The sequence below is a fragment of the Notothenia coriiceps genome, unplaced genomic scaffold, assembly GCF_000735185.1.
Source record: "Notothenia coriiceps isolate Sejong01 unplaced genomic scaffold, NC01 NC01_scaffold00026094, whole genome shotgun sequence".
Classification (NCBI taxonomy): Eukaryota; Metazoa; Chordata; class Actinopteri; order Perciformes; family Nototheniidae; genus Notothenia; species Notothenia coriiceps.
The window spans coordinates 297,760-316,019 of record NW_011358795.1 but is presented as its reverse complement, the minus strand read 5'-3'; the positions used below and the strand labels follow the sequence as shown (position 1 = coordinate 316,019).

General features: G+C 40.7%; 1 protein-coding gene across 1 annotated transcript in view; it reads right to left on the bottom strand.

Moving 5' to 3' along the window:
* The window catches only part of igdcc4 (immunoglobulin superfamily, DCC subclass, member 4), a 54,637-nt gene that overhangs the window by 15,661 nt on the left and 20,716 nt on the right, over positions 1-18,260 (bottom strand). The window contains exons 2-6 of the mRNA XM_010783943.1: positions 15,192-15,509; positions 9,177-9,318; positions 5,771-5,904; positions 1,165-1,299; positions 201-353 (exon numbers count right to left, since the gene is read on the bottom strand). Of these exons, the coding sequence (XP_010782245.1) occupies positions 201-353; positions 1,165-1,299; positions 5,771-5,904; positions 9,177-9,318; positions 15,192-15,509 (882 nt within the window). The remainder of the gene's footprint in view (positions 1-200; positions 354-1,164; positions 1,300-5,770; positions 5,905-9,176; positions 9,319-15,191; positions 15,510-18,260) is intronic.

The following is an 18,260-nucleotide window of genomic DNA, read 5'->3' as shown; positions in this document are numbered from 1 at the left end:
TTTAATGTAAAAGGGATGACACAAAGCATTAGATATGCCTTTTATAAAATAAAGGGAAATGCTTTTAAGGTAATATTTACATTTAAATAAAAATCGTTTTTAGTAATAGTAGCATCAGAACTTCAATTACTCTGTGTCTTAAGGGTCCACAGAAACCTCTACTATGTCATTATATACAGTAATGACAACACGTCTCCTACCAGGCACATGCAGCTCAGCAGCAGCAATGACAAATTCTCTGGTCTTGGGCTTGTTGGCCCGGCAGACGTAGACGCCGGCATGGTGACGCCTCGTGTCCCTAATCACCAGGTTCGTTGCGAGCACAACCACATCAGTAGAAATGGGCTTTCCATCTGATCAAAGAAGCAAGTAACAAAGAACGACAGGACATTCTCAGATCATTAAGATGAAAAATAACAGGAATTAGACACAGAGGAAAGTGGAGATCAATGTCCAGGCTTTCAGTTGCCTTACAAACAGCAAAGAAGAAAGAGAGGCAGCACTTCAGGAGCAGAGGATTTGACCTGTAATCCCACAAGTCTACCAACAGGTGGCTCTGTGACTTTTTACTCCAGGTTCACTGAGGTGTCTGCATTGGCACACTCCCAGGCTGTGTGTAAAACCGTTCACTATACACTATATAAACCTCTATTTCGTCTGTCCGCCATTTTGTGCTGTTGTTGAACGCAATACAGAAAATGATATGTAGTGATATGTTAAATGGGGAAAAAATAAATCAGATGCAGCACTAAACCAAAAATGTCAGACATTTTGCCAAATCACATCACAAAGGAATCCAAGAGTTTAACTTGACATCATTCCCAGCAAGACTGTGTTTCTGTGTGTAGAAGCAGCAGGTATGAATTAATTAACATGACTAATCACCTCCTGTAAAGCATGGCTCAGCGCACAAAACAGTAGAAAAACACAGGACTAGTTGAGAAGGAGACAGCGATCATCAATAAAACAACAACTTTGCAGCCACAGGATACACAAATCTGTGTCCTGACGCCTTGATGTGTTTTCTTTGTGTGTGAGAGACGTATAGCCAGAGAGCGAGGCACAGATAATGGAAGTGCGACAGATGCCGTAAAATAAGAAAAACAAACAGGATGGGAACCCCAGAGGGGAAAAAAAGCGAGTAAGAGCATTTGGCAGCGTTACCTTGTCTGCTCCAGGACACCAGAGGCTTCGGCTGGCCTTGTGCCATACACTCCATCACAGCGGGACGGCCCAGCACCACCGATGCATTCTGAGGCGGGGCAACAATCGCAACTCCGTTCAGAGCTTCAGTGGAGCCTAGAACAAAAATATAAATGTTTACTTTGGTGTTGTGTAGCAGTAAAAAATGAAATTGACCACATTTAGATAGCACCTTTCTAGTCTATGTAACCACTCAAAGTGCATTTTACATTCATAAGTCAGCATCCACCTCATCAGGATAAACATTAACAAACATTCACACACTGCTGCCACTTCAGGGGTCAGTATTTTGGCCAACACTTGACTGTAGTAGCTAGGAATTAATTACATTACATGTTAGACGCTTTTATCCGAAGCAACTTACATACTCAATACTGTGGGCAATCCCCACAGGAGCAATTTGGGGTGAAGTGTCTCAGGGACACAACGACATGCTGACTGCAGTGGGGTTTGAACCTGTGACCCCCTGATCCGAACACCAACGCATTAGTCCACTGCGCGACAGCCTCCCTCCATCAACATTTCAATTGGTTGATGACCCCCTCTACCTCCTGCCGCTCAATTAGATATGTTTGTGATTGTACCTGACAGAATGATCGATGCTATCAGCCTGGTCCCAACTTCAGAATCAGTTTTTTTCTATTTATTGAATCCCCCATCCTTCACCAAAGGAGTGAACAAATGGAAATGATGCCTTATTGTGGGGCAACAGTTATCCAACATAATTGCCCATTTTTGTTTTTTCTAACTATTCCTTGTATAACCCCAGCATGTAGAGACTTCCAGGCCCTCTTAGGTATAACAACGGCAGTAAGAAATGGATTTCTCAACAACACTTTGATAATAAATGATAATTCTATGATCCTGGCTCCAAAATGGTGGAATGAGCTCCCCATTGACATCAGGACAGCAGAACGCTTACACATCTTCCGGCGCAGACTGAAAACTCATCTCTTTCGACTCCACTTCGAGCGATACAATTATTAACACAGCACTTATATACTAATAAAGGACTGGTTTATATAAAGCCAGTTGAGTATCACTTGAAATGTCTTGGCTTTATGAAACCTGATGTGCTTATAAGATCCTGTTTTCTTCAAGTTTGTATCTTCTTGGTCGAATGCACTTATTGTAAATCGCTTTGGATAAAAGTGTCAGCTAAATGTAATGTAATGTAAGGTAATGAACGAATCAAAGACTGGTTCACAATTCTCAGTCTTCTACTCAGTAACACAGGGGCATTCCTTGCCCAGTGGGTGGCAGTATGCATACGTGGTTGCTGTTAACACCCAACATGTCATGATTTGCATTTCCTATTATCGAGCAATGCACATGAGATACGCAGTAATATTGGGGCTTAATTTTAGTTGATACAAATACCTAATTGTGATACATAACTGATTAAGCCGACAATGGACTGTTTGGACTATAAAGGGAATAGGAGGTGATAATCCAGATCAGCAGCTAGAGTTTCATTGAGGCGGAAGACAGAGGAGCTTTTGAAGATGCATTTGCAGGAGTTTACAGTAACTCCTTAGTGAGTATTTTGCACGAGACAGTGTTTCTTTCTCACACAGCAGGTCACTTCATTATAACAAGAGTCTCTGCAGTTGTCTGATTGCTATCTTGTTGAGGCTTCATCCATTCTAAGTGGTTGTTGTAAATGGATAAGACCTGAATAGGACATCTTTATCAGAGGGGTTTTGATGTGAGAGCATATATCTCATTTCATGTACAGGTTGCAGTAAACATCTCAGACAGTAGACATATTGTACAAAACTGGTAAGTAAACCTTGAACAAGAGGGTAGACATCGCTAGAGGAAATCATGATGATACTTAGTGGCACCTGACACAAACCTGATAAAGCACAGAAAGGCTTGGAACATGAGGATGAGAGGGAGAAAAGGAGAACGCAATATACAGTTTCTTTCGAGAGAAAAAGGTAGACCATTAAACTCAGTTAATAGAAGGACCTCGATTACAGAGCTGAGGCTCTTCTCTGCTCTTCAGTGACGAAGGATGCCAATGAAAGCATATTGTTTATGGGATGAGGGGAAAAGAGACTATTATTTTGAGAGCATATCATTCCCCAAGGTACAGCTGTTTGGTAGGACTGAACTTCAGCAGCACATATTGCTATTAACCTCCAGAGCACGGCCGGGCATGTTATATATTAATCATTAAGATTACATACAGCAACCCTTGGATATGCATAGGACTTAAAGTGGGTCAGTCTGCTTTTGAAAGGACTGCAGGGTGCCTCTCCATAGGGGTCTTATGTGGATATGATGGGTAAGGGTGATTTTTTTAAGCATGTAGAAACTGAGGAAGAGGTAGGTGAAACTATAAAGTGGAGGTTTAAGGCATCTGGAGTACATTATATGTTAAGAACGTGGACTGGAGCACCTCAGCAGCATGCCGTCAAAGCGTGGCTATAGGTGTTGAGATGTCCTATTCCTAGAACTCTGAAGTGGAAGCGAATAAAGAAAGAGATCTGACATCTGTTACTTGAAATGGCTCTCAAGAGAGCTTTAAGTAGTCTCCCCCTTATCTTTACTGGTTGGATATTCCATTCAAATGTACTGTATCTACCTAACTCCTTTTCCAAAAGGCTCTTGACTATCTTTACCGTATAGCGCCTGTCGAAAAGAAAAGAGGATATGTTCCCTTCTATTGTATATTTGTACTAAAAGGAAGATACAGGCATGAGAAAAGTAATACAAATGAAGAAGGGGGCTTTTGAAAACTTGGAACAGCGTTTTAAAAGTCAGTATGTGGTATCTGATTCACTTCCTTCGGCCTTATCAATTCATCTCTCTCCTTTTTTTTTTTTTAAAGACACAAAGGCTGTGACTCAAAGCATCCTGATGGTTCCCGCAGAGGAGCCGATTACAGTTGATTGATCTCTAGCTGCAGAGGCAGATAATACGACATGGCTTTAATGTGGGCTGCCTAATGGTCAAATCACACCTCACTGTAGTCTCACTGATTCAGAGCACTATGTAATCCACTGATGGAAGTCCTTGTATGATGCAAGCAGCTTTAGAAGGATTTTAACTGTATCATAACGGTCAAAAAATGTGTCCTGAAAGATATTCCTTCATTCTGTAAACAGCATCAATCATTTAATGTTGTTCTTGTTTAGTTGATTTGGGCATAATTACTCCACATTGTAACATTTATCTTTTATTTGTTGCCATACGATTGACATTTTGAGGTTAAGATTTGTTTTCTTGTCAGTGGCTTGAAGATAAATATCATTTCTATTATATTTAATTTAAGTAAATTGCAAAAAAAAAGGCAAAGGCTCTGTAATGTGAGACACATAATTTGCTGTGGCCGGTACAAAATGATCCGTTGTGCAGTTTTAGATGAACATTATTGGGAGACAATGAAGTGATTATTCCATAAATACGTATATTTATTTTCCAGAAGCGCTTACTTCTTAATAAACTTGGTATTTGAAACGCATAACTTGGGATGTGCCAAGTTTAAATTGAGTCACTAAATTGAAACATTGATTTTCTTCTCCCATTGTTCCATACAGGGAGAGTGAGTCATGTGGATGAAAAAACGCTCACATAATTGTGACAGGTGCTTAAGGGAGAATACGTTGAAAGTGTCAACACCTGCAGTACAGAACATCTGTCTGTCAACATTGTTTTCTTGATATCTTTGTGTATCAGGGAAATTAAGTCTGAAGGACAGGCAAGAACAAGGCACAGCACTTAGCAGCGTCTCATACAAAACATCATCAAGTGATCTGCATCATAGAAATGCTTTTAATGAGAAATCAGAAGGACATGTATAGAAAAAGCATTGCATAGGGAACACATAGCAAAGGTCTGTAAAATGTATGTGGGCTGGACTTTTATGAAAAGGGTAGTTTTTCCTCACATTAAAGACATCATATCTCGCTATTTCCTGTTGTATTATAAATAAAGGAATAGAAGAATTGGTCTAGATACTTTCCCATATGTTCCCTATTCACTGATATGTGTGCAGCATCAGCTATTGTGTTGCAATGTACAGTATAAATGAAGTTTCTACAGTCTTAGACTACTCAGAGGAATCACAATCCTCACAAAAGAGTCTACGAGTACAAAGCCACGGTATTTTATTGTAATGCAATCTATTATAATGCGTCCTCTACTAAAATAAGACCTGATCTGCTTATTGTTACTTATTTTCCCATTCAAATCAGCTGAAGAGGGAAAGTTTAAAGTGTGCTTGCACAGGCATGTTTTTTATAAAATCATACAACAATGATTCAAAACGCAATCAACAAAGTGTAATGTGGAACTTTCCATTTCAAAATATTTGCCAGAATTGTTTTTCTTTTTTCAGTTTTAGATAAGGTTCTTCACCACAGTTTCAAACAAACAATGTAAACAGTGGGTTGATCAAAACACATGGTGATAAAGTGCCATTCATTTAGCACTAGACAGATCATTTTCAAGCATCTAGTCCTAAAAAGTCACATTAGGTTATTTGAGGTTGGCTGGCAGCTCCCAGCGGGGCCTGGCTGCCTATTCAAACACACTAAAGCTCTACAACAGGCCTCACCTGTGGTGACAGTGAGCCTGGCTTCATGACTGATGTCCTTCCTGGCAGAATTGGACGCGACACAGCGGTAGGCACCCTCATCCTCCTTGGTCACCTCCAGTATATGAAGCACCCCGTTAAGAAGGGAAATGAACCTGTTGCACACAGGGCATGACAGAGGAGAGGTGGCACGGTGAGAAAGAGAAAGAAGGTGAATGACAAAAAGAAAAACAACTGAACAAATGGCTTAGTGCCCCCGAAGCATAAAACACATCATGGTGATCAGCTCTGCAGGGATCCTTCTGGGTCCTCACAGGACCCCACCCTTCTTTATTCAGGAGAGAGGCTATTGTGTGCAAATACTACAACAGGGGGTTGCAATTACAAGTCATGCAGCATAAAAAGTTATTGAAATACACATATATATAAAGATGAAAGCTGTTTTCTGGACAAAGACGCCCCCCTCCAAAATATATTTGTATCTTTTTGGGTAAAATATTTATATGTGCTGTTCATATTTACTATTCTACTTGAATAATACTCTCTACTCCACTTCTCCCTCTCTTATGGAGGTAATGTTCCAGACTACAGGCCCCCAGGGTAGCGGGCAATGTGATGCCTATCGTCTTTATCACAGCCTATTAGTCCCACCAGGATAAGACCAGTAGTAGTCTGTTCAGACGGGAGGGAGTGGAGATGTGGTGAGCAAAAAGAGAGGGAGAATAAAGAGGCAATGGGTGGAACAACTAAACAAAGAAAAGGTAGAGATAAAAACCTGAAGACAAGGAGCAATGCTTGGTGAGGAGAACATGGGGATAGAGGAGTGGCAGAAATAGAAATGTAAAGGGGATGATCGTGAAGAGAAAAGTAAGAGACGGCAGAAAGGCAAGAGAGAGAACAGAAAGAGAAAAAGCTGGTGATATATATCAGCCATTCCTTGCCTCACCTTTGTGAGAGGCCATTAACAGCGCCTGAGGTTGGAGAAGCACATCCCACCAATAAGACCTCATAAGCAGCAAGCTGTTTGCAGGTCATGTAGGGCTGAAGCAGCTATTAGCACTTAGTCCTCTGCAATAAGGCTGGAGACAAGTTCCAAGGCTCTGCAGCCGGTAGAGTCACACTGAAATGTCAATATGGTTAAATGGCCCTGTAAATGAGACTATGCTGACAGCAGAGAAGTACATTTTGAAAATGTATCTTCTCTAACTGTTAGAGTACCGGTAGTGTTATTTGAGCTCAAGGTTGCTTTAGTAGTTGAAATGATTTAGACTTAATTTCACTAATGCCCTTGCAAAATTGTAAATCACATTTTGACAATATAGTTTGATATTCTGTCAGTAAAGAAAGTATGGAAACAGCAAAACTAAGAATAAGAGGCATTTACATTACATTACATTTATTACATGTTACTTGTTAGAAGCTTTTATCCAAAGCAACTTACATAGTCAATACTGTGGGCAATCCCCACGGGAGCAATTTGGGGTGAAGTGTCTCAGGGACACAACGACATGCTGACTGCAGTGGGGTTTGAACCTGTGACCCCCTGATCCCAACACCTACACACAACCCACTGCGCCACACTCCCCCTCCCCCCACCGTTTATTTAGTATCTTAGTATTACTAAGTAACAAAGAGCTGACCTAATACGTTATTAAATGCTGCCGTTGTTTGAAAACTGTCTTTGCACCAATGGCAAAAGGTCTGCTTTGAAAATAGTTCAGTTGCAGTTTATGTTTTATCTACTTCAGTCAAACCCCACACAATTAGTCTTCCATGATAATAAATTAGAGTTCGCTGCATGTACATTCTTTGTTGCTATTATCCATAGCTTGCATTGAATTGCCAAGGTTACTTTAAAGTGCTTTTTGAAATTCTTGCACTCTGACCCCTTCACTGACGCTTGTAATTTAGTACAGTCTGATCCAGGGGGAATAAACAAAGAAAGGATGAGGTAAGGATGAACACAGTAATGAATCGCCTCTAAAATATTTGCATGTATGTTTCATTAATCTACTTATTACGGGCATGTACAGTATGGAACATTTTGAGGTTTTCTGACTGCAGCAAAGTCACATTCACAGCTGGGTACAGACAGCAGGGGGAAGCACTTTGGTGGAAATGTTCAATTAAAGCAAAAGGAAGCTGAAAATCTCAAAAGTATTAAACAAAGTTGCAACTCAGTTTCTCATGGTGCAAACAGGTGATTCTCAAATACTTTCTCTACTATGTCATGGATAAAGGATAAAGTTTCCAAAACAGAACAACCACTTTTGGAATGAGTGTCAACTTCATACATCCAGTAATATGAGTGTGGCATTGAGGAATGAAAGACAATTGCACAAGGAGACTTTCCCCTTTTAACCTTGAAAATCTAAAGTAACATATTACAGTGTAAAATCATATATATGTACAGTAGCACATGGGTTGCAATGAATACATACAAAAACTCAAAACTAAATTTTCTAGATAAACAAGCACATTTAAAAGGTGGGGTATGTAATTTCGGGGAAACCAGCTCGAGTGCGATACAATTTGAAAATACACAACCCGAAAAAATCTGCCTCTTCCTTCAGACTTCCTTACAGAGCCCCTCCTCCAACACACACGCACGCGCACATGACCAATGAGGGCACGAGATAAGTTGGACGATGGAAGGCTGACAGGCAGGTAGGCCATCCAGTTATTTTAGCCGGGCCGGCTCAGATGATTGGTCGTGCTTTTTACAGCGCCACGGCTTCCACAGATGGATTTATTTTATGGATTTATTGTCAAAGCATTTCATATTTTCATTGCTATCGGGATGTTAAGAGCATTCCATGGAATATAACAAAAAGTGTTTCTGAAGTGAATTACCTACCCCACCTTTAAGTGTGTCGTCTACTTCCCTTTCTCGACATTTGTGAAAGACAACATTTATTTAAACAAACTGCAAACACTTTGACTGTTGCAGTTTTATATTGTAGCAATGAATAGTCTTTTCTGCACTGCCTTAAACCAAATGTTGAGGGCCACATCCATCTATAGTTTAATACAACAGTATTCTTCACATCACATTCTCTGAGCTTGCATTAAATAAGCACTTAAGGCTTAACTGTTTAAGCATTTTAGTAAACTATAGATCATTACATCGTATAGTAATTAATTGAACTAGAAACTCAAGTCCCATATGATTTATCATATCAATCATTTGAATGACTTAATGTCATTATGTAATGGACAGCAGCAGTAAGATATTAAAGAGTGAACACACAAAGGGAAAAGTATCAGGTAAAACAAACAATAACAAAATGAATATGCACTCAAATTAATTGAAACAAACCTGAGTAATCACATCAGTTATTCATTGATATGTTGTTAAAAAATGAGATCAGAGTAGAGAATATGGAAAAGGAAGAAGGTGAAGGACAAAAACAAATAAAAGGGTCACCTTGTCTCCTCAGGGACGGCCACTGTGTCTTTCTCCCAGGTAATAACAGGTGTGGGTACTCCCTCAATCTGGCACTCAAAGCGAGCAGCCCCCCCAGCGGGCACTGTGTGGGGCGATGGCTCCTGATGAAACTTAGACAGACCTGGGGGGTAGAGAGGGGATAGAGGTCAGGGGGGTACAGTATCTATCAACGCACGCAGAGCTGTTGATTTCCCAAAAGACAGACAAAAAGGAGCCCATCTCTAAATTACTGTTCCAGCAAGTGACATATTTGTATTGGTCTGACTTATGTGTGTCATGTTGTCTACCTGTAGGACACGGACTACAGTGTTTAAAGTAGGTCACACAAGATGAGACAGACAGTGTTTTTGTGAAGGTTTGGTCCACAGTTGTTGGACAGCTCTGTTTCCATCAGAATCCACATGGAGATTACACACACACACACACACACACACACACACACACACACACACACACACACACACACACACACACACACACACACACACACACACACACACACACACACACACACACACACACCAAGTACATACAATTAAATGGGCTGCAAAGCCAATGTGGTCATGGAAGGGGCTCTACATTAATTGTGTGTTCAACCTAATTGAGACCAATTATCCCATTCAAAATGTGGTTTAAAATATAACATTTATTGGAGATTCTTCATTTTAATTGGTTTATTTTAAAACCAGCATAATTAGGTTAACAATCAGTCCATTTTAGGGATTTTAAAAAGGTACCGTTTTCCATTTTGTAATTTAATTATAGACTCGTTCAGACCTTTTAAATACCCTTGAATGTCCTGATTAGGAGAAATTTGGGGATTTAATCAGGCTTGGCTAGCTTATTTCTCTCTCCAGGTTGAGTCTTGGCAGAGCTCCAACTTTCACATCATCAACACATTCACAGCATGGGAAGAGCCTCCTCCTGTAGATAATACCCAGCACCAGGGGGCAGCAGTGAGCGCTGTCTGAGGGCCTCTGACCCCAACAGGCTGCTGGAGAAGAGAACAAAACTGGTTGGCTGTCCCAGTCACTGGCCTGCAGCTCTGACTGAAGAGTAGAGAGTGGGGGGTGGATGAAAGGAGAGTGCGGAGAAAGAAGACAGAGAAAGCAACAAGAGGCTGGAAGAAAGCAGGGAGGTAACAGAAGGAGACTCCAAATCCCAGATGATATATAACTAGAAAAGACACTATATATGTATAAGTGGCAGAAAAACTAACATTGCCAACATGAAGACTGTAAATCTTTCCATACATACATGTGCTCCAGGAAATGTACCAAAGAAAAGTGGAGTGGTTTAAAGTATATAGAATAAAGTGCTTTGTTATCAGTCATGCTTAGTGTTTCCTTTATGTTGTTCTGTAACATATTTCCTCATGTGGGGCTAATCGCAGAACTGATTCACACCAGATTTGCACAGCATGAACACAGGTAAAGATTATCCAGCTGTGTTACATACAGAAACATAACTTGCAAGAAGGACTAATCTGTTATAGTTTAAACAGATTGCATAGGCCTTTTGCCGAAAGATTAGATCTTACTTAGAGGTTACACGTAAATTGTTTACTACTCTGAATCCAAGTGATTCTGGAAGCGTTTCTTTAATGCTCTTTCTTTTGGGTTACTCTAGTTAGGACCAAGCCATGTAAATGAGCCATGATGTCTTGCAGTCCACTGAAATTCAAGTAAACAAAGCTTAGAGTCTGCAGAGTGCAGCTGTGAGACTGTACTATGGCACATTGGTGTAATGTGCTAAATGCGGTTGTAGACTCTCATTGACAATGCTAACATGCAGATGTTGAGCAGTTATAAGTACATGATTAAACCATCCTATTTCAGCAGGTGGCATGCTAACATTTGCTAATTAGCAAAGAAAAAAAAGCACAGCTGAGGGAAATAAACCGAACCATCAGACAAAGTTAAATTCTGACCTGACAATAGCACCAGTAGAAACGTTAAGAGATCGTATCATTTATTTAAAGGGTGGCATGAATGTCTGAAGTCTCATGGCAACACAGCAAATATTGTTGAGATATTAAACTCCACAAATGTTCAAACTGGGGTACTTTCAAACTTGCAACCAATAACAAGACTGTATCAAGTTTTCAAGCAATCCCGCATCTTTTAACAAGCTTTCTTTTCTGAACCACTGTAAGCTCGAGGAGACTATGCATGATTACCCTAACCCTTTCACACCAACTGTTGGTCATGTCAACAAACTGGCCATCTGTGTTTTCCTACTGTGCTGGGAGAACGTTTCAGTTCACAGAGGCTGGCCATAGCAGCAGAAAACATTTGATTCATCTCAGAAACACTTGCAGTGATTGTTGCGTTGCAAGTTTTTGCAGGAATAGTTGATGATTAACCGCCGCCACATATAGCCATTACACAGCAGGATGCCCTCATGTAAACACACCAACTGAACCACTGCCAGAGAGCCTGACAGGGTGCCAGCTGTGTGTGTGTGTGTGTGTGTGTGTGTGTGTGTGTGTGTGTGTGTGTGTGTGTGTGTGTGTGTGTGTGTGTGTGTGTGTGTGTGTGTGTGTGTGTGTGTGTGTGTGTGTGTGTGTGAGTGCACACGTGTACATTTGAGTACATGTGTGCCGAGCTACTTGTACCTCAGTGTTGACTCAAGTGTGTTCTTTGATGCCTGTACAGAACTGCATGTGATAACATTACTGGATGACTGTGAGCATATGATTGTCAGTGTGACGAAGTGTGTTAGTGTGTGTGAGGCTGTATGTGTGTGTGGCGGATCATATTCCATACTGTAAATTCACATTCCTTTTTATATTTTCCACATTCCTGTTCAATTGCTACCTCTTTTCAAACTGCACAGCTCTGACACCTTAATTTCTGATAACCTGCAACTTTTTATTCTTGGATTAAGTTTTAAATGGGACTTATCTTTTTGTATATTCATAAAATGTGCAAACATTTGTTTTTATACTTTTACGTCTGGATTTTTTGTTTGATAGCGATTTTAAAATATGTTGTTGCTCTTTTTTACACCTTAATTCCTCTTATTGTGTTTGTGTAATGCATGGACTCAAACAAATGCTTGCTTGTATGCGTAAACCTACTTGGCAATAAACCTGATTCTATGGTAAACAACAGCTGATCAGCCAGAGTGCAGATGAGAAAACTTTAGCACAAAGGAGGCGGGCGGTGTTTGGAGAAGACACTTTGCCCATGCTGTGATGGAACAATGGCGACTGGCAGGACTTCAACCTCCTCTCTGTCGAGGCATAATCATATTAGTCTTTATCAGGAATCTATGTAAGCCCCCCCGCAATGAAATTCCATGAGAGAAGCGCCCGGCACCTTGCTGTTTTTCAAAGTAACACTCCCAACAAAAGGTGACATATCAAGTCAAAGGGTAAAAAAACATATCCAATTATTTCCTAGCAACAAGGTCTTTAGAAAAAACATTTTGAGGCAGCTCCCTGGGCACTGCTCTATGAAAAGTGTCTAACAATTCAATGCACTACATAAAAAGGTCCCCACATATGTATTTACTCACTCTCATTTCTCTTTTTCATTGCTTCTCCCTCCCCCCTGCCCCTGACTTTACCCCAGACTTGTTCTCTGTCTTTGTCTGTCCCTCTATCTATGCCCCACTCTTTGGCCCCACAGCTATCAGATTGCAGCGTTTTTCCCCTCCCCTTGTGCAACAGATAATTCCCCCCGTGACCCCTCTGCTACCCAGCTTTCAGGCCATGAAAACCCATAAAGCGTGCCCCTAGCCTCAACAGATATTTGTAACAGCAACTGCGAAACATGTGTGGTATGACATTTTGCTGCCCTTTGAAGCTTTGTTAAGTGGCTAAACTCTGACCGTAGGATCTATTCATCATACGTAAAAAATGAAAGCTATTTCTAACAAACCTGTTGTACTTTTTGTAAAATGTTTCAGCCGGTACATTTGATTATATTGTTAGATGTTCCTGAACTACCGCTCCTCATATTTTCATCTTTCGAAGCCATGGCTTGCATAGATTTGAAATGACGATTGTATGTTTTTACTAAAATCATGACCCTCACGTTAGTTTTAAATAAAAAACAGGGATACACCGTGATGAAAACCCCACAATGTATAAACGTATAAAGTACACAGGTTGTTTATTATCGAGAGCGCAACCTTTATTATAATTATGTCATCAGCTATTTGACAGTAATGACTTGCAAAAGCTGGTCTGAATTAGGATATACCAACATTCACCTCAGCAGCCCCATAATGAGAAAGGTTAATTGGTCTGATTAACATTAAAAGCTGCTTTTTCTCCTGCATCAGCGTTTACCCGTGGATGTGTTTGGGAAATGTAATGTGCACACTGTGTGCCTCCTCTGGCATTTTGCCGAGAAAAGAGCGAGTTGGATTTTGAATTCCTGTTTGTCCGTATCTAATGAGTGAGCCAGCCTTTTTCACTGTGTCTTTCCTTTCCCAACACATTTACATGCTTTTATACAAGGCCACACGCATCATATACTGCGACAGGGAAACTGGAGCAGGTGGGTTTCGTAATGTGTTTTCACAGATGTGATCTCTGCTACGTTCCCTCTCCAGTCTCATTTCTGCTGGAGAAGACACAGTAGGAAATGAGAATGTCCGCTCAATGTCAACGTTGGAGCAGTTCAGCTTCGACCTCCTGGTCACATCCATTTCATAGGCCTTCGCTGCTGATTTAATTCAAACGCCACACTCTTATGCACACACACACACACACACACACACACACACACACACACACACACACACACACACACACACACACACACACGAAGGTCATTCTTAATGGTGTCTGAAGCCTTTCCTTTCACCATCACCACAAACTCTCTTCAGTCTTTTCTGCCTTCTCACCATTCATCCCTCATCCCCCCTTCGCCTCCTTTACTCCTTTTTTATTCCTCAAACAAGAGATCCTCATAAATAGGCATGTGACAGCTGACAAAAGCAGGGGCACCCACAAAGAGCACTGTCTCATTTTATACAAAGCTAATGACTAAATAAAGATGACCACTTAAAGAGTGTGAGAGAAAGAGGCCTCCTTGGATCTTCCTGTACATTTCTTTCATTTCCGCTCAGTTTTCCTCCTGCCTTTTAACCGACTCATGTTTAAAAGTGTACTTACTCCCAGGACACTTGCTAGTACTCAATCAGAGGATAAGTCTCCTATCTGAGGCGCAGTAGAACCAAGTTCATCTCCATCGACGCAAGAGAAATCCCTTGACAAATCTGACAAATCACATTGCTTGTGTGTGTTTGCATACTGAACTCTAAATGGATAAATGAATCCAACCAATATTCCTCCATTACATAAGGGACAGTGCGACCTACCTCTTCATGAAATGTTAAGCATTTTTACTGCCAAGAAAAACAGATGCCCCACAACACAAAAAGTAACTGTATTTTCATGATATAATCACCATGGTGGAAGAAGAACTTAATTTAAACTCAAAAACACATTTTGTAGCTTTCCCTTTAGTGTCTATCAACAAAGTGGCAGAAAATAGTGAGCTATGTATATCCACCACATTTTCCGAGAGCCAATGGTGACCTCCCCAAAACTCTTGTTTCGCCCAACCAAGGGGGCAAATGCAACCAAATACGATCGCAATTCACCATCATAGAGGACTCCAACAAGCAGAAAACATCCACATTTGAGGCTGGATCCATTCAAATTAGGGCTTTGCTATTTAAAGAAATTACTAAATTATCATTCCATTATCGGATGGGTTTATTTTGTGTAGATTAACTAATAGTTTCCGTTCTACTCTATTAAACTTTTTATCTCTAAGGCAGCTATGGTAAGAACGTTTGTTGAACTTTCTATCCATCTATCAATGCACTTTTTAAACTTTGGGATTGGAGCCCAAAGCAGTAAACTCTAGACAAATCACTGTAGCTTTATCAATGCTCCAAATGCATTGATTTTGATACATGTTCATTGTCATGGATGAGCATATGACAGCCCTGTAACTGCTGGAGACTTACTTGCAAGGAGAACATTCACAGTCCGGCTGGTCAGGGCTCCGAGGGCGCTAGCAGTCACACAGCTGTAGCCCCCCTCCACTCCCTGGTGGGGGGACTGGCCCTCCTTAGAGGTCGGCAGCAGGAGGAGGGATCCGTTGGCCAAATACTGCAGGAAGCCCCCCCCCTCCAGAGGCAGGCGCTGGCCATCCTGAAACCAGGTGACATTGAAAGGTGTCTCAGTGGCCCCAAGCTTGCAGTCCAGCAGGAGGGGCGAACCTGGCTCCAACACTACATGACTGGGCCCCGCCCCGCAGCTCAGCTCCACCGAAAAAGGCTTTTCTGTGAGGGACAAAGATAGAAACGATTGTTAACCGTGTTGATGAATATATTGTTAAACACATAAGAAGTGGAAGCACGTCTTTGTAATGTTCAACCTGGCCTTGATTCGTTTTTTGCGTCTTCTCTGTTTCTTCCTTTGGAAGAAAAATGGGACACAAATAATGCATCATAATCTGCAACTAGCAGACACATCAGACCAGAAAGTTTAGTTGGCATTTGGTATCTGTTGTTTGTTCGTGTTACTGCTCTGGATGCATACAAATATAAGTGGGATTGTCTGGTAGAGGTAAAGGGTACTAAAGGGTCTGGTTTACATTCAAAACCTGTATGTTTCCGGTCAAATCTTTCACTATGTCAATGCACACTGACAGCTCCACGCTGCTCTGGAGTCTTCAGGTTTCTTTGCTGGTGTTGTGTCAAAGACTGTTTCTTTCTAAATGAGTAGGAAATTGTGTATAAGACAATTATCGATTTGCATGTTTCATAGCTACGTCATGAGCGTAGGGATCTTTAAACTATATATTTAATATGTTCCTAAAGGTTCATTTAGATGTGGACCTCGCTGGAACCCTCTGTAGGAATATTTGTATTGCTCTGTGAACACTATCACAGCTCAACTATAAATCCGATATTGCACATTCATCCTTCATTGATGCAATTATTCACACATCTGTTTTTTGTCCTTTTCGGCTATTTTTGCCTACTTTATCAATTCCAACACGAGGCCATTTTTCATTTGACAGCAACAGTTCAATACAATCGATAGCGCTGGCAGCACAGATGGAGAGGGGTGGTGCATTCCAGAAGCAGGGTGATTTGGGGACAGAGTAGCGGCCAGAGGAGGAGACAGAGGAGGAGGGGCTCTGGAAATGAAATGGGTGCAGCGGCATGAAGGGATTTGTGTGTCAGCAGCAGGACATTAAAGTCGGTGAGAGAGAGGGGAAGTCCTGGTTGATGAGCTGGTGTGAGATAAGCAACAGAGTGCTACATAAACCGTGGTCAAAGGAGATATTTCTTAGCCACCGTGCTAAAGCTTCATCATTCTTGTTTTTTAAAGAAAGCTTTATGATTTAGAGTGTGAAAGAATGCGTCCATTGCCGTGTTTTCCAATGTTTGAACACGCTTAATGCAATGTATGAATTTTAGTTTACTTCATTTCTTTGACGAACAAGCTGGAATGATAAAAGTGTAAGATATCTTGAGAAAAAGGGAATTATTGAACAAAGAAGGTGAAAAGATCAAGATCGGTTTTGTAGGTGGGAGATAAAAGGAACCGAAGAGTTCAAAGCTTGACTGACACATTGGTGGTTAATTATGTTGTATGAACAGGCTGAATAGCATTAGACCAATAAGGTAAAACCATGAATAGTGAGGGTACATTTAGACTACACATTCTATCCAATATTAGACACTGAGGTTCAGCAAGTATAATTGAGATTAAACACGGATGAACCTGATTTAGCTTGTAATCGCTTATTTTCATATTATTTCAAATATTCATACATTTTAGGAAGGGCATGCTGACAGTAACGTATTCACTTTAAAGAAAATGAATCACTGCTGAAAACACATAATCCATATACAGTATACTGTATGAATCCATTTTAGTGCTTTTGGATGTATTTGATATAATGTATGTTGTCTTTTTTTAGATGACCCTAATTGAATTTAGCTTTCCTGTTTGTGTTACCTGCAATATTTAAGCATCTTCTGAGTGTTGGAATGAGTTGCCTCGTTTTGTTTTGAACACCTCTACATTGTTATTGTCTGACCTCCTTCAAGCCTGATGGATTATTTATGTGTGGTGTTCTCCAATGCAGCAGCACTTACTGAAAGGTCTAAAAACACATTTGTACTGAGAGTGAAAGCAGAGATGTATGGAACCAGTCGCCCCCTCTGTCTGTGTGAATGTGAAGGTTTTCAAGTGTCAACCTTCTCTAGTTTGAAATTAGCTTCGACACAGGCTTTGGGGATAAAACAAAATTAACCTATTGATTCTGTCTGACCTGCACAGTCTGGATTTGAAGTGCAGTGCTGCAACTAAAGCCACCATGAATTGAGGATTTCATTCAAATTAATTAATCATTTAATTAAAACAGAAGGAACACTTTTCTAAAGTCTCAGTTTGGGGGACCAAGAACTTATTGAACATATAATTTGATGATTATATTTTCAACATGTAAAAGGTTCTAATGGATCTCTTGGTTAGATGTATTGGCATACAAGTGAAATCATTTGCATGCATTATATGACAGCGCTATACAAAGTGTTCAGGGTTGTATAAGTGATGTGCGGGCAAGGTGAATGGTGGATTGTTTACTTCTGCCTACAGCTCGGATTCATCTATAGGTGAAAAATATTATAAATGAATTCCCTTTCAGTGTTGTTTCCATTAAGTCATTACTGCATCTGTGCAAGTTACATCATTTAAAGTGTCCCTCTTTAGTTCATTGGATAAATCCCTTCATGATTATGGCTTATAAAGGTTATTTTCTCACAGACCTACATTAACACACACACACACACACACACACACACACACACACACACACACACACACACACACACACACACACACACACACACACACACACACAGGTTTCTTTCAGCTTCTCTTTCTCCAGCGTTGGATTAATTAAGTTAATGGGAGTTGACATTTTCTCCTTGATTAAATGAGGCCTGACCCCCCACCATCACTTCCTGATGAAGAGGCTGGGCAATGATGAGAAAGGCAGCACAGTGCTCACACAC